The 13,347-nt window shown below is 46.2% G+C and overlaps 1 protein-coding gene across 1 annotated transcript in view; it reads left to right on the forward strand.

Annotated features, from left to right (window-relative positions):
* The window catches only part of Cdhr3 (cadherin related family member 3), a 63,393-nt gene that overhangs the window by 20,850 nt on the left and 29,196 nt on the right, over nt 1-13,347 (forward strand). Inside the window, exons 5-7 of the mRNA XM_074064966.1 lie at nt 5,296-5,390; nt 6,198-6,302; nt 11,540-11,688. Coding sequence (XP_073921067.1) covers nt 5,296-5,390; nt 6,198-6,302; nt 11,540-11,688 — 349 coding nt within the window. The remainder of the gene's footprint in view (nt 1-5,295; nt 5,391-6,197; nt 6,303-11,539; nt 11,689-13,347) is intronic.

Genomic DNA, 13,347 nt, shown 5'->3' on the forward strand with positions numbered 1-13,347 from the left:
TTTTTGACTGTGCCAGGTGTCTGCAGTGACAGGTCTCCTGACCTGACTCCTGCTCATCCCCTTCTGTCTGAAATTCTGCGATTGGTGTCCCATCCATCCTTTCCTTCCTGACTGACAGCACCCTCACTATACACCTGCACGTGCCCTACTCCTTCAGCTCCCCGGCATCTGCCTGTGAACTCCAGAGTCACAGTCACAACTGAAAGTCTTTGCAAAAGGTGCTCTACTCCAGGTTCTTGTTAAGATGCTTAAAAAAGGAAAAGGCAGTGGGACTGGATAATTCCCACTCCAAATACATGATGGTTGCTTCTGATACTTTGGGAGAGACACTCAGGTGGGGATCATTGTCTTTAAGATTATCGAAGCCTGAGTCATACTCTACAGGATCTAGGCTGCTTAGGGCAAAGGAATGACAGAATGTGACGGAATGGATTTGCTGCCTTATCATGAAGGGATTACATTATCAAAAGCACTTTGCATCTGTCAACATTTCTTAAAAAAACATTCAAGTACTTGCCTGCAACCCACTTAGCTCATCCTCAGAGTGACACCACACAGGCAGGTACTGGGTTTGAGCTGGCGGTGGGTAGGTTTCTAATGGTGGTTTTTCTTTCTCTCTCCTGTCCCCCACCTGCCACTTCTGAGCTGAGCTGGGGATAGATGAGGAAAAAGAGAGAAAGAGAAATTGAAGCTTTTGCAAAATAGCCAGCTTAAACTAAGAAATATAATAGGAGTGCAACGCTGGATTTGTAACTTGCCACAGTCCATGTGGGTGATCCTGCAGGGTGCTGTTGGCCCTCTGGGGTGGCTTGGGGTCCTGGACTTGGGAAGAAAAAGGGCTCTTCCCTCCCTCTGGAAACTTGGCCTAGGGTGGCCTGGATGTTGACTCCCTGTTCTATAGGAGAGGAGAGGCTGAATTCTTGTTGCTTGTATGCACTGCAGGCCTGGAAAAAAGGGATGGTTGAAAGTGCCATAGGTTGAATCACCGGCTTGTAAAGCTCACTGCAGCAGGGAGCCACCAGGTGGTGGCGTGTCCCTGGGGGAGCTGACATTTCTGGAAACTGGGCCAGCTCCCTCTCTCTCACCTTCCTTTCTCCCTACACCAAAGGCACAGTAGAGAGTGAATGGGGTTGGAAGAATGGTCTCCTTGTGTTCTGCACGGAGGCATCCGTGTCCAAGAGCAACCACGAGCTGCAGAGGGGCTGCACACAAGGAACCTGGGAGGTGGGAGAGGAGTACTCCCAGCAGGAAAGCAGGGAGCTTGTCTGACAAGCGTTTGTTAATGGAATTGATCTGATTACTCAGGACTTTACTCAGCCAGGACTGGGGCAGAGAGGGGCTGCACTTGCTTTTCATTCTATTTAATTTCTGTTTTTCAAGAATGAATATCAGGGGAGCAGCTTTGATTAAACAAGTCTTTGAAAAGGAGGAGAGAATGCCAGGTTTTACAGAAAGCCTTCCTGAGCCACTGGCAAGTGGCCATAGGACACAATATTTTTAGTCCATGGATATTGTCTCCTTTCTAAGTACAACAGTGTGAACAAAGTGTGGAGGTTCAGGGGAAAAAAAATTAGTCTATAGCACACACACACACACACACACACACACACACACACACAAATCCAAGATTCCAGGAAATCAGCTTCTTCATAGAAATTAAGAAAATTCTCACATCTCTAGCCTGTGATTCTCTACACCATTTCTATCTGTTGCTCTTCCCTCTCTGCTTTTTTTTTTCTCCCATAGAAGTTATTGAGACTGAACTGGAGGAGATTTCATATCCAAATCTACACATCCAAACAGAGGTTTATGGAATGTTTGGCATGATGGCTTCTGTCCATCATGATTTTCTAGGATGAAAACGTTGGTTTCCCATTGGGAAGGGAACAAGAAGAAAGCTCTGATACTTAACACAGAACAAGTATTTTTTGAGCATCTATTATGTGCTAGCCCCCACTGTGTACTGAGAAGTAGCAGTGAATAAAATGAAGCCTTTTCCCTCAGGATCTTACTTTTTTTTTTAAAGACAGTGTCTCACTTGTAGCCCTGGCTGGCCTTGAACTTATGACCTTCCTGTCTGTGCCTCCCAAGTGCTAGGATTACAGGCAAGTGCCACCATGTCCAGCTACTTTTTTTTTTTTTTTTTAAGATGCTGGGGATCAAACACAGAGCTTTGCATAAGCTAGACAAGTGCTTTACACTAACTGCACCTTCTGTGGCAGGACTTCCCATTCTAACCAGACAGTTGTGGTTAATGTTTGCTGTGGGCTTACCTGTGCCAGGCACTATTCTAGCACCTTTCATGACAACACCATGAGCTAGGTCCCATTATTATTATGACCCTTTGCACAAACTCACAGAGCTGCAAAGTAGTGGACCCACAGTTCAAATCTAGGAAATCTGGCTCCAGAATCACCAAACTTAATTTATCATCCCGATTGATTTGTGGCTCTGGTATTCCAGCTGGCTCTGCATCCTCCTTCACACCCGTCATTCCTCGTGGAGCCTATGTCCCACATCTTCTTTGGTACCTCGGTTGACCATAAGTTTTTGGAGGGCAGAGCCTTTCATCGCTGTATCCTAAAGCCCGACACTGCTTGAGGACAACCAGGATGCAAACCAATCTCCTTGAGTTTTTCAAAATACACATGGAAAGACATCTGATTCAAGTGCATATAGCAAATGCCCCCAAGGGTCTCTAAACCCCTGTCCCCATCACATCCAGCTAGGGTCTCTAAATTATAGATGTGTGAGGATTTCCTGCAGGCAAGGATCAGCTCAGAAACACAGTTCTGCTCTGTGTGTGGGCAGCTGCAGGCCCAGGCAATTGCTGAGCAGGCAGGAAACCAAAGCATTGGTGGGGAGCTTGGAATTAAATACCACACGTTGGACTGCTGCCAAGGCGCCTGCACAACTTGAGGGGTTGGGAGAAGGATGCTCTTTGGCAATGCTCAAATAGTTCCTCTTAAAAATGACCCAGATGACAATCCGGAAAGACTTCGTAAAATCAAAACCTAAGGTCAAAATGCTGTGCCATCGTTCACTAACTAGGCTATAAAATAAGATTTAAGAATCTGGAGAAATGCTTAAGATGTGAATGAAAAGAATCAGATGTTACCATTTTGATTAGAACATCACTTTAAGATTTTGGAAGGGCCGGGTGCTGGTGGCTCACACCTATAATCCTAGCTACTCAGGAGGCAGAGATCAGGAGCATTGAGTTTTGAAGCCAGCCCGGGCAAATAGTTTGAGAGACTCTATCTCCAAAATACCCATCATAAAAAGGGCTGGTGGTGTGGCTTAAGGTGAAGGCCCTGAGTTCAAGCCCCAGTAGCACAAAAAAAAAAAAAAAAAAAAAGAAGGTATAGTTTGCCCAGAAAAGAATAGAAGGCTTTCTTTCACCTAGCTGGTAAGACTCTACAGGTGACTTACATTTAGTGTCTTTAATATTTTTCTGCCTTTCCCAATTGTTGCATAAAAATATGTTCATTACAACCAGAAAGTGAGTATTAAATAGAAACAGTAAACACTTTTAAAAATGGTTTAAAGACCTTATATTGGCCCCAAAGGAGACCTTTAATCTGTTTTCTGTGCTCTCTCTTCTGGTACCAGGAATTTAGTGACAATTGCATAGCAAATCACTGGGTTAGAAACCTGGGCCGGTATTTCTTTGATGATAAACTTCAGGGGATGAGGCTGTGGTTACAAAACCTCCACTGATTATCTGATCCAGAGATCTAAGGCCTTCAGGATAGATAGTCCCTCATCCTAGCAGGAAATAATGAAACCTTCTAACCTTAAAGCACTTTGGAACACATGGATACAAACATCTAAGTCTTAAGTGTTGTTATGGCCCTTCCTGATTTAAGGCCTATGGCCTCCAGTGATGGAGGACAGTTGATGCTCTCATCCTTAAGTTACAGGCAAGAAAGGGATTTGTTCTGGATCATGTGGTGGAACCAGAACTTGGACCCAGCTCTTCTGATCCAGCCCTTTCCCTGCTTATTCAACCCACCATGGGGGGAAGGAAACAATTTCCATGTGTGCTTGTGGATAGCATAGCACAGGCCTCCTGTGGACTGGCCCTTAGTCCACACGCATAGCCTGTGTGTTTATCAGACCAAGAGGTTCTGGCAGGTGATCCTTGAGAAAGCTGGGGTGAGAATTGAGAGTCAAGGACTCTCAACTACCCAGAGATATGGGAAGGACATTCTCAGTGGCCTTGTAACAGTAAACCCTTGGTATCCATGGGTCTATGGTTCCAAGGAAACCGCTGGTGAGGAAAAGCTGAAATGCTCAGGATGCGTGTAGAGTTCAGAGCTGTACTGGAGACACCTGATTCATTTTCCCTCAGTGCTACCCGGCTTCCATTAAAGATGTACCACCTTTCAAAAAGTCTCAGATTTTCACTGTATCACTTACATTAAGTACATTAACTTACCCTGCTTCCTGGTGCCATTTTCTTTTTTGAGAAGCAAGTTTCCACAAAATTAGGCAAGGAAACGCTCAGCAGATCACACAATGATTTAAACGCAACTGATGATAACGACGGACTGACTGAGAGCTTCTTTGCAATCCACTGAGCTGTGTAATGTGCACACCAGAATTCAAAATCTCTGTTTTTGAAATTACTTTTGTTTTTCATTATTTTAATTTTTTTACTGTGCTTAGTCAAAACCATGTGTAATAAATCTGCAAGTAAGGAGGACTTACTGTACCTGGGATGAGATTTAAAAATAGCTCTTCTGTGTCCCCAACCCAGGATCCAACCTGTCCTCTCAGCCCTGCTGTGTGTTTCATTCTCTGGTCTCTTTGCTGTCCCCTCCATCATTTTTGTACCCCTTTATACTGTGAAACATTTTAAGGGTAGAAACAAGATCTCATTCACTTTGGCACAGTCCTAATATTTAATGTGTGTCAGGTGTGTTTTATTAGTGTTGGTTAAAGCCAGGACATAGAGTCAAAGCCAGAAGTTGTCTGGGATCAGAAGTGAGGCCACAGTGACAGGGACGAGGAGAATGGATGCAGAGGCAGAGCCTTCCTGAGCAAGCGCCCTTCTGCACACTTTCCGTAGCTGAAGCAGGATCCAAATACCAGCATCTCAGGGTGTGGTAATCAGAGGCAGTGGCTCATACCAGCTGATCTGGAGGGTTTTTTGCTCAGCAGCCATTAAGTCTGAAGACTGCCCATTTGGACTTCATCCTGACTCATCAAAGGGTTTCATGGGACCTGAACAAATACATCTGGGGAAAGGTGTGTGTGCTGATTTAATTTTATTTTCCCCTTGTTTTTTAGTATTTCTTGATTTCTCCCTCAAAGAACTTCGGAATGTCTGCTAATGGCACCCTCTTCTCCACAACAGAGTTGGACTTTGAAGCGGGTGACAAAAGGTACTTTTGTCAATGACTTTACCTGAAGAATGGTTTAACTGGGGGGTAAAGAAAAGTGAGGGAACACCCATACAGAACCTGAGGGCAGTTGGGACCATGAATGGCTTGCGCCTTGCTGTAAGTTCTGAACCCAGGGAAGAACAGGAAAGAGTCAATTTCCTGGATGGTGTCTTCCTGCTCTAAAGCATTCTCTCCAGATGGCAAGAGTGACAGTGTGGGAGAGGGCCCCACCAGAGGAATGAAGGGCTCACAGCCCTGTGTGGCTTGGGGGCGGCAATACCCATGGGGGTGTTTGAGGGGCATGAGGACAGTGAGTGGGATGAGCAGGCCTCTGAGGAGAGGCCAGGCTTTGAACTGAAAGCCACTGGCCTTGGGTGAGCCAGGTGTGGCCCCTGGCTCTGTACTAGTCAAGAACTAGGGTAGTTACTGGTGCTGGGGACGTAGCTCAGTGGTAGATCACTTGCCTAGTATATGCCAGGTTCTAGGTTCCATCTCTAGCACTGCCATGACCACCAAAAAAAAAAGCCTCATTTCCTTTCCTGAAAGACAGGCACTTTGCAGGGATAGTGTGAGGTGCCAGGAGGCAGAGGGTGTGACTTGCCTGTCCTGGGAGGTGAAGAACAGCTACAGAGTGGGCTTTAGGGTCAGGGAGGGAAGGTGGGCACAGCAGATCTGACTGCTGTAGTAGCGTAAGGAGAGGTGGCTAGAAAGGGGAACCTCTCTGCCTTACTCTTCCCGTCTGTCTTTCCTTTTACTTGAGTCGGCCCAGCAAAGCTTGATTCTGTCCTTGGAATGTTTCCCTGACAGCTTCCAACTTGTCGTGGGAGTGCAGGATAGCAGAGGTCTCAAAGCCTCCACGGTGCTTCAGGTGACTGTTGTGAACATCAATGATGAGATCCCTCGCTTCACCAGGTAGGCTGGAGGGCACACAGGGCTCCCTGGGTCCTCTGACATATTTATGACAAGACGGAGGTATGCCCTTTGCTCTGACCTAGAGGTGAGACAAGAGGTGCCAGCTCTTGTCCTTTCCCTGGGTCTCTGGACCTCCCTTTTCCACCTTTGCCCCCTTCGCCTCCTGTACCCTCACATTCACATGCACCATGGGGTTATGGTATGGTAGGAAAAGGAATGGGGGCTGGGCATGAGGCCTGTGGTGTATGGCTTGTCACTGTTCATGCACAGATTGATGTAAGGCAGGTAGCTGTATAATGAAGTACATCGTGCTAATTGTAGTGGAATTCTAAAGAGAATACTCTCAGACAAGACTCTATAAGGCCACTTTTAGAGGTCATCCTCCAGTTGGGGAGAAGTCTGTCTGAATGGTCTAATACCCTTGCCCATTACTGGATGTGCCAGTTTCTTCCTGCCCTGGTGAATCCAGAAAGACATCTGGCTGTGTCTGCAGTTCCACATGCAGCAGAGGTGAGGAAGGTAAGGCTTTGGGTCTCTGCCACCTGTGAGAGGTGGCTTGGCACCATCTCAGGCCCAGAGGGAGAGTCTAGCCTGCTGTAGATAGTGATTCAGGGGGCAATATGGGATTCTGAGCTAGCAAATGACCCTTCAAATAGCCTGGCTTTCTGATTTCTGCCTGTCCCAGCCTGGCACAATCACCTGCCTGGGTGTTAGCACACTAATGGCTGTGAATAAATTCAGCATGGGATACTCTGACAGTGACAAGTCATTAGGGTGCAAGTATTATTTGTTAGTTTAAAAAATTGAAATTTATTTAAAAATACTATTAGGTTGAGCCAGGTGTGGTGACCCATCATGACTGTGATCCCAGCACTTGGGAGCTGATACAGGAAGACTGAGAGTTTGAGGCCAGCCTGGGCTATGTAGTTAGACCTTGCCTCAGAAAACAAGAACAAACAAGAACAAAAAGCCACTAGGCTTGAAAGCTAGGTAGAGCGCTTGCAAAAATATTCCAAGATTGGGAGGTATGAAGGCCACCCCATCCCCAGACTAACCTGGTGCCTCTTCACAAACACACAAGGATCCAGAAACTTCTGAATATTGACACTGTCTATAGCCCAGTTTCGGGTTATCAATGTGGAGGCAACAGCAGCAAATTCCCACGAAACGCTTGGTCAGCACCTGTTGCCAGGTTAGGCTCAGGAGGGCACCGGGTGTTTCTGCTGACCAATTGTTCCAGAAGCACAGGCGGTTTATAAATAGCTGTGACATCCCAGCCTGGACGCAGGCTCAGGTATTTGCCCACGAGGCTCTGTGGATTCATGAGTAACTCCTAGCAAGATGTTGGCTGTGGGGCTCCCTAGGCTCAGAACTCGCAAACCATCTGGTTTCTCCTATCTTCTAAACCACAGCAATTGACCTGAGAAAGAGAGAACATGACCTCGGTGGTTTGGGGGCCACCCAGAGGTCAGCCTGAATCTCCCTGCTTCTCACTTTTGGTTTGAGAGATGACCCCCACCACACCAACAGCATGGCCTGTGTGATGGTCTGACTTTTTTTTTTTTTAACCAGTACACTTTATTTCAAACAGCATTCCATGGATGGTGGCGAGGGTGGGTCTGCACCAGCCTGTGCTCCCAAAACAGGGCTTGGGGCAGGACGCTGTCTGATTTTGCCCAGGCTGTTCAATCGTAGGCATCCTCATTCCTCAGTCACCCACAATGTCAAAGGACCTGGTGCTGTGAACTGAGGGCCTTTGTGACTCCCTTGGGTTTCTAACCTTCCCCCAAACTAGTGCTAGTACCAACCACAAATTGTTTCATTCGGAAAGCATAAAATGAAATCTTCAAACAGACTCAAGTGTACTGCATCTGACTAGGGCATAGCAATGTAAGATGTAGAAACAGCCCTTCTGTTTTTCCTGAAGTTAATACAACCACAGTAACTACTATTTCTGTTGTTGAAAATGTCTCCCCATGTCATCCTGGATGGTGACACATGTCTGGTGCTTTGTGGGTACATGATATATACCTAGAGAATCTGCTGTTATTAAAGTTGAGCACTTTATTGTAAAAGTACCTGGCATATTCACTCTTTACCTGTGCACAGTGCTTGCTATTTTTACAGAGCACTTTATTTTAAATGTCAGCAAGTGGTGCTCCCTCGCTCTTGCCCATTACTTTGTATTTTCTGGAAGCCCTCTTTCACCTGGGGCCTAGCAGTGTCATGCATACTTTAAGCCCTTACGTAGTACTCACTCACAGGGATGAAGCTATGCCTGGTCCCTCAGAATTCTTACCTTTTCCTGACTGTGACCTTTTGCCCGCCACCTGCTTCTTGCCTGGGTTCCGGTGACCAGTTGTGATGGGGAGAAGGTCATGGGAATATGAGTTATATTAGAGCTTCCTCCTATTGGCTTTAGGTAGGTCTTCACTTGATCAGACTTTTATGTTGAACCATATTTTATAAAGATCCAGATCTCAGATCCTGAAATCAAATAGACCAAAGATTTCCTCTTTTGCCAGACTCACTATCAGGGTAGCCGAGGAGAGGTTGTTTGAGCTGAAGTGCCATGACATCACAGATAGCCTGACCAGTCCCCTTCACAGGGGCCTGGTCTCCTGGCACACCCAGCACAGACTAAAGGAACCTTCAAGCAGTTTCAGCAGCACACCACTGACAGTCTGAGCTGGGTACTTCTTTGTGCTGGGGCTGTTCGTACATTGTAGGATATTTAGCGGTGTCTCCAGCTGCTACCCCTATACCTCAAGAGTCGCTCTCTCCTCAACTTGTGACTACCAAAAATGTGTCCAGATATAATCGCCCCCAGCTGAGAACCACTTCCTAGAAGGAAGAGCACAGGTGAGAGGAAGGGAATTTTCCCTTCAAGGTTGTCCCTTTCTGTTCTAGGGAGGCTGGAAGCCTATAGTGCCCACCTATGGCACCACATTATCCTGATAGTCCTTCTCAAGCTTTTAAGGGCATGCAAATCCCTGGACATCTTATCAACACACAGCTCTTCCTTCAGTGCTCAGGGGTGGATGGGCCTGAAATCTGCATTTCTGAGGGGTTTCATGGGAACACTGGTGCTGTTGGTTGGGGAGTAGCCAGGAGAGCCAGGGCAAGGCTGTGTAAGTAGTAAGGTGTCTTTGTGATCCTTTATCTGGAAGTTAACAGAATCATTCACAGTGCAAAAAAAAAAGCATCCCATGTTAGAACAGGGGCTCTCACCTAGTGGACAAAGGAGACAAGTGGCCATAAGAGATAGGGCCTCTTGCCTTTCTCCTTTGGCTCTGGTTTTGGTCCTTGTCACCCCTGTCTATTTGGCCTCATTCTCTTTGGCTACTCCCGGACCCATCAGTGGTCGGTGTTATGGACCCCTTGAGAAGGAATGTGGTGGGAAAGTGAAAGGAAGAAGAGGCCTGCTCAGCCAGGACACTGGCATGGAGGCCCTGAGCATTGGAGTGACCTCTTGGCAAATCCCCCAGGATGGGGTGCACCCACAGAAGTTCCCACATGGATGGGGTGGGGGTCAGGATCCAGGGGACAACCTGATAAGAAGGGATAGGTGAGAGTCTGGCTCTAGCCTTACTGTACCTGGCCCGACTCTAGGCAGAGGCTCCCTGCTTGCTGGCTAAGAATAGTGAGATAGGGTTGCCCAATCTAAACCCCCTACAACCCTCCCCCCACAATGCAGACATTTCTTTTTTTTCTTTTTTTTATTATATTCATAGGTGCATACAATGTTTGGGTCATTTCTTCCCCCTTCCCCCACCCCCTCCCTTACTCCCCAACCCCTTGCTACCAGGCAGAAACTATTTTGCCCTTATCTCTAATTTTGTTGAAGAGAGAGTATAAGCAATAATAGGAAGGACCAAGGCTTTTTGCTAGTTGAGATAAGGATAGCTGTATAGGGAGTTGACTCACATTGATTTCCTGTGCATGTGTGTTACCTTCTAAGTTAATTCTTCTTGAACTAACTTTTTCTCTAGTTCCTGGTCCCCTTCTCCCAGTTGGCCTCAGTTGCTTTTAAGGTATCTGCTTTGGTTTATCTGCGTTGAGGGCAACAAATGCTAGCTAGTTTTTTGGGTGTCTTACTTATCCTCACCCCTCCCTTGTGTGCTCTCGCTTTTATCATGTGCTCAAAGTCCAATCCCCTTGTTGTGTTTGCCCTTGATCTAATGTCCACATATGAGGGAGAACATACGATTTTTGGTCTTTTGGGCCAGGCTAACCTCACTCAGAATGAAATTCTCCAGTTCCATCCATTTACCTCCAATGCAGACATTTAGATTGAGGCAAAATATACTTCCCCTCAAGGAGGAGCCAATTTAGGGCACTGGGAAAGAGGTGACTATTTGCCCCACTGAAAAGCTTTTGTCTCAGCAAAGGACTTCCTGCAGAGTAATTTTTTAAAGCTAATCTCCCTTTGGTGCATGCATGCTACCCGGTTCACTCAGTTGTAGAGTTAGAACTTCCAGCTTGACTGTCTTATCACTGGCATTTTCTGAAGGCATCAGTGGTCTGAGAAGGATGGGTAAGTTGGAGATTTGGGGTTATCTGGTAGGCAGTGACCTTGGAAAACAGGACTCTGACCTTGTCTGATGCCAGAGGGACTTATTTCTCAGTTCAGAGAGCTGACCTCATGATTAATGCAACTCTGAAAGGTGCTCCAGTTCCATGTGTAAATCCCACATCCTCAGGCAAAAGATAAAAGACAAGGAAGAAAGAAAGAGTGAGAAAAGGTGATAGAACAGAGAATGCTTCTGGCTTCTGGTGGCATCCATGGGGTAGGAGTCAGGCATGAGGGAGGAAACCTGCAGTTCTGAAAATTGTGTCCGGATGGCTTTTTAAAAAAATCCAAACAACTTTTGCACAAAAATTGAGAGAAGGAGGTAAGATAGCTGGATAGGTCAGCCATTTTATTTTATTTAAAAAGATGCTAATGCTAAGCTGATCTGCAAAGGCATTGGGCTGGCGTGCCTAGAGTCAGAGACTGTGGCCCGTGTAAACTGCTGCAGTAGCAGCCTGGCACTGCCTTGCATCCACAAGGATGTGATTAGTGGAAATACGGAAGTCAGTCACCCCTCCTCTCAGCCACTCTGTTCTCCCTCCATGCGTGTTGATGCAACTTAAACAGCTCAGTGCTATATTTAGCACTCACCAAAATACCAACTGCCCAGACTGCACCCTTCCTTGCCCGTACAATGTAGCTGTGTCTGCTGTTTCTGCTCCAGTGCAAGGAAAGTGTACTCCATTCCTGAGGAACTGGGTCCAGGCACCATTGTGGCCAATGTCACGGCAGAGGATCCTGATGATGGGGGCTTGCCCGGCCGCCTCCTCTACAGCATCACTACTGCTAGCAACTATTTTGTGATGAACCAGTGTAAGTCACACATAGCCATCCTCTAGTCCTGCCACTGGGTTGTTTTGCAGTATTTGCCTTCTGATGTGGGGCCCACCTTTCTGTCGAGGCTCATGCTTAGTTACCAGGGAATAAATGTGTTAAAAGCACATTTATTTGTAAAGAGTTACAAAGGTAACTCTTTACCTTTGAAGGAGTAAAGAGCTTTCTTTTCTCACCCATCATAAGGATCATGGTTGAGACCCCCCAAAATCTGGCTGTATTTATAAAAAGCAAATTAAGTCAGGTGTGGTAGTACAGGAAGGAGAATCTCGAGTTTGAAGCTAGCCTGGGCTATGTCAAAGGCAGATTAACAAGAAAAAGGTGTATAAATTTACTTGAGTTTTATGTGACACAGGAGACTTCAGAAATGAAGGCTCAAAATACAGAGAAGTCTGAGTACAGTGGTGCACACCTGTGATTCCAGGTATTCAGGAGGCAGAGGTAGCAGTATCTAGGTCCAAGGCTGGACCAGGGCAAAAGTGAGACCCTACCTGAAAAATGAACTGAAGCAAAAAGGGCCAGGGATGTGGCTCAAGTGGTAGAGTGCCTGCCTAGCCAACACATGGCCCTGAGTTCAAACCCCAGCAGCACCAAAGAAAAAAGATACAGGGGAAAGTGTATTTTATGCTAACTCTGATGAAGATATGAATAGTTATGAAATATGACTGTAGACAAAAGGAGTGTAATAGAATGGTAATTAGCGGGGTGGGGGTGAGGGAGGTGAGGGTGGGGAGAGACTCAGCAAGGCCTGTGTGTTCAGGTTCTTGGTGTTTCTAGGTCTTCCTAGATGACGCTGTTCCTCTCCTCTGGGCACAGGTAGGGCATCCCTGCAATGAAGGGCTAATGATCTTTTTGGGAAAAAGGGAATTCTCCTACGACCTGCTTCAGGGAAAAAGGACAGAAGAAGGGCAGAGAGGCTTTCCTTCTTCTGCTGTTTTCCAATACCAAGGTGCCATATTGTGGGGTGGCATTCCCTGAGCCCCATCACCTTTAAGGAGGGTGGCTCTGAGAGGACACCCTAGGTCTTAGGAAGAGAGGATGTGTACTAGTGCTGAAATAGAATGAAGTTAAATAAGTAATTTCAAAGTCTCTCCTAGTCATTTTTAAAAAGAAACAAGTGAAATGAGCCTTAAGATCCAAAATATTATAATTGAAACATACAATCAATATTTAAAGGATATTGAGATGACTTTCATTGTTTCTTCTTTTTTTGCAGTGCTGGGGCTTGAACTCAGGGCTTTGCGCTTGCTTGCTAGTCAGGTGCTCTACCCCTTGAGCCATGCCCCGGCCCCTTTTGCGTTAGGTTTTTTTTGAATAGGGTCAACATGAACTGTGTGATCCTCCTATTTACACTTCCCAAGTAGCTGAAGCATGTACCACCATGCACAGCTTTTATTGGTTGAGATGGGCGTCTTAAGAACTTTTTTGCCTGAACTAGCCTTAAGCCTCAATTCTCCTGACCTCCTGCCTCTTGAGTAGTCCAGGTGTGAGGCACTGCACCAGGCAATGTTTTACATTATTTTCTTTGATATCAAGTCTTGGAATCATGATTTTATGCTTAAAGCTCATCTCAATTCAGCTTTCAAGTGATTAATAGCTACATGTGGCTAGTAGTAATATATTGGACAGTATCACTCT

Source organism: Castor canadensis, chromosome 2, assembly GCF_047511655.1.
Source record: "Castor canadensis chromosome 2, mCasCan1.hap1v2, whole genome shotgun sequence".
Taxonomy (NCBI): Eukaryota; Metazoa; Chordata; class Mammalia; order Rodentia; family Castoridae; genus Castor; species Castor canadensis.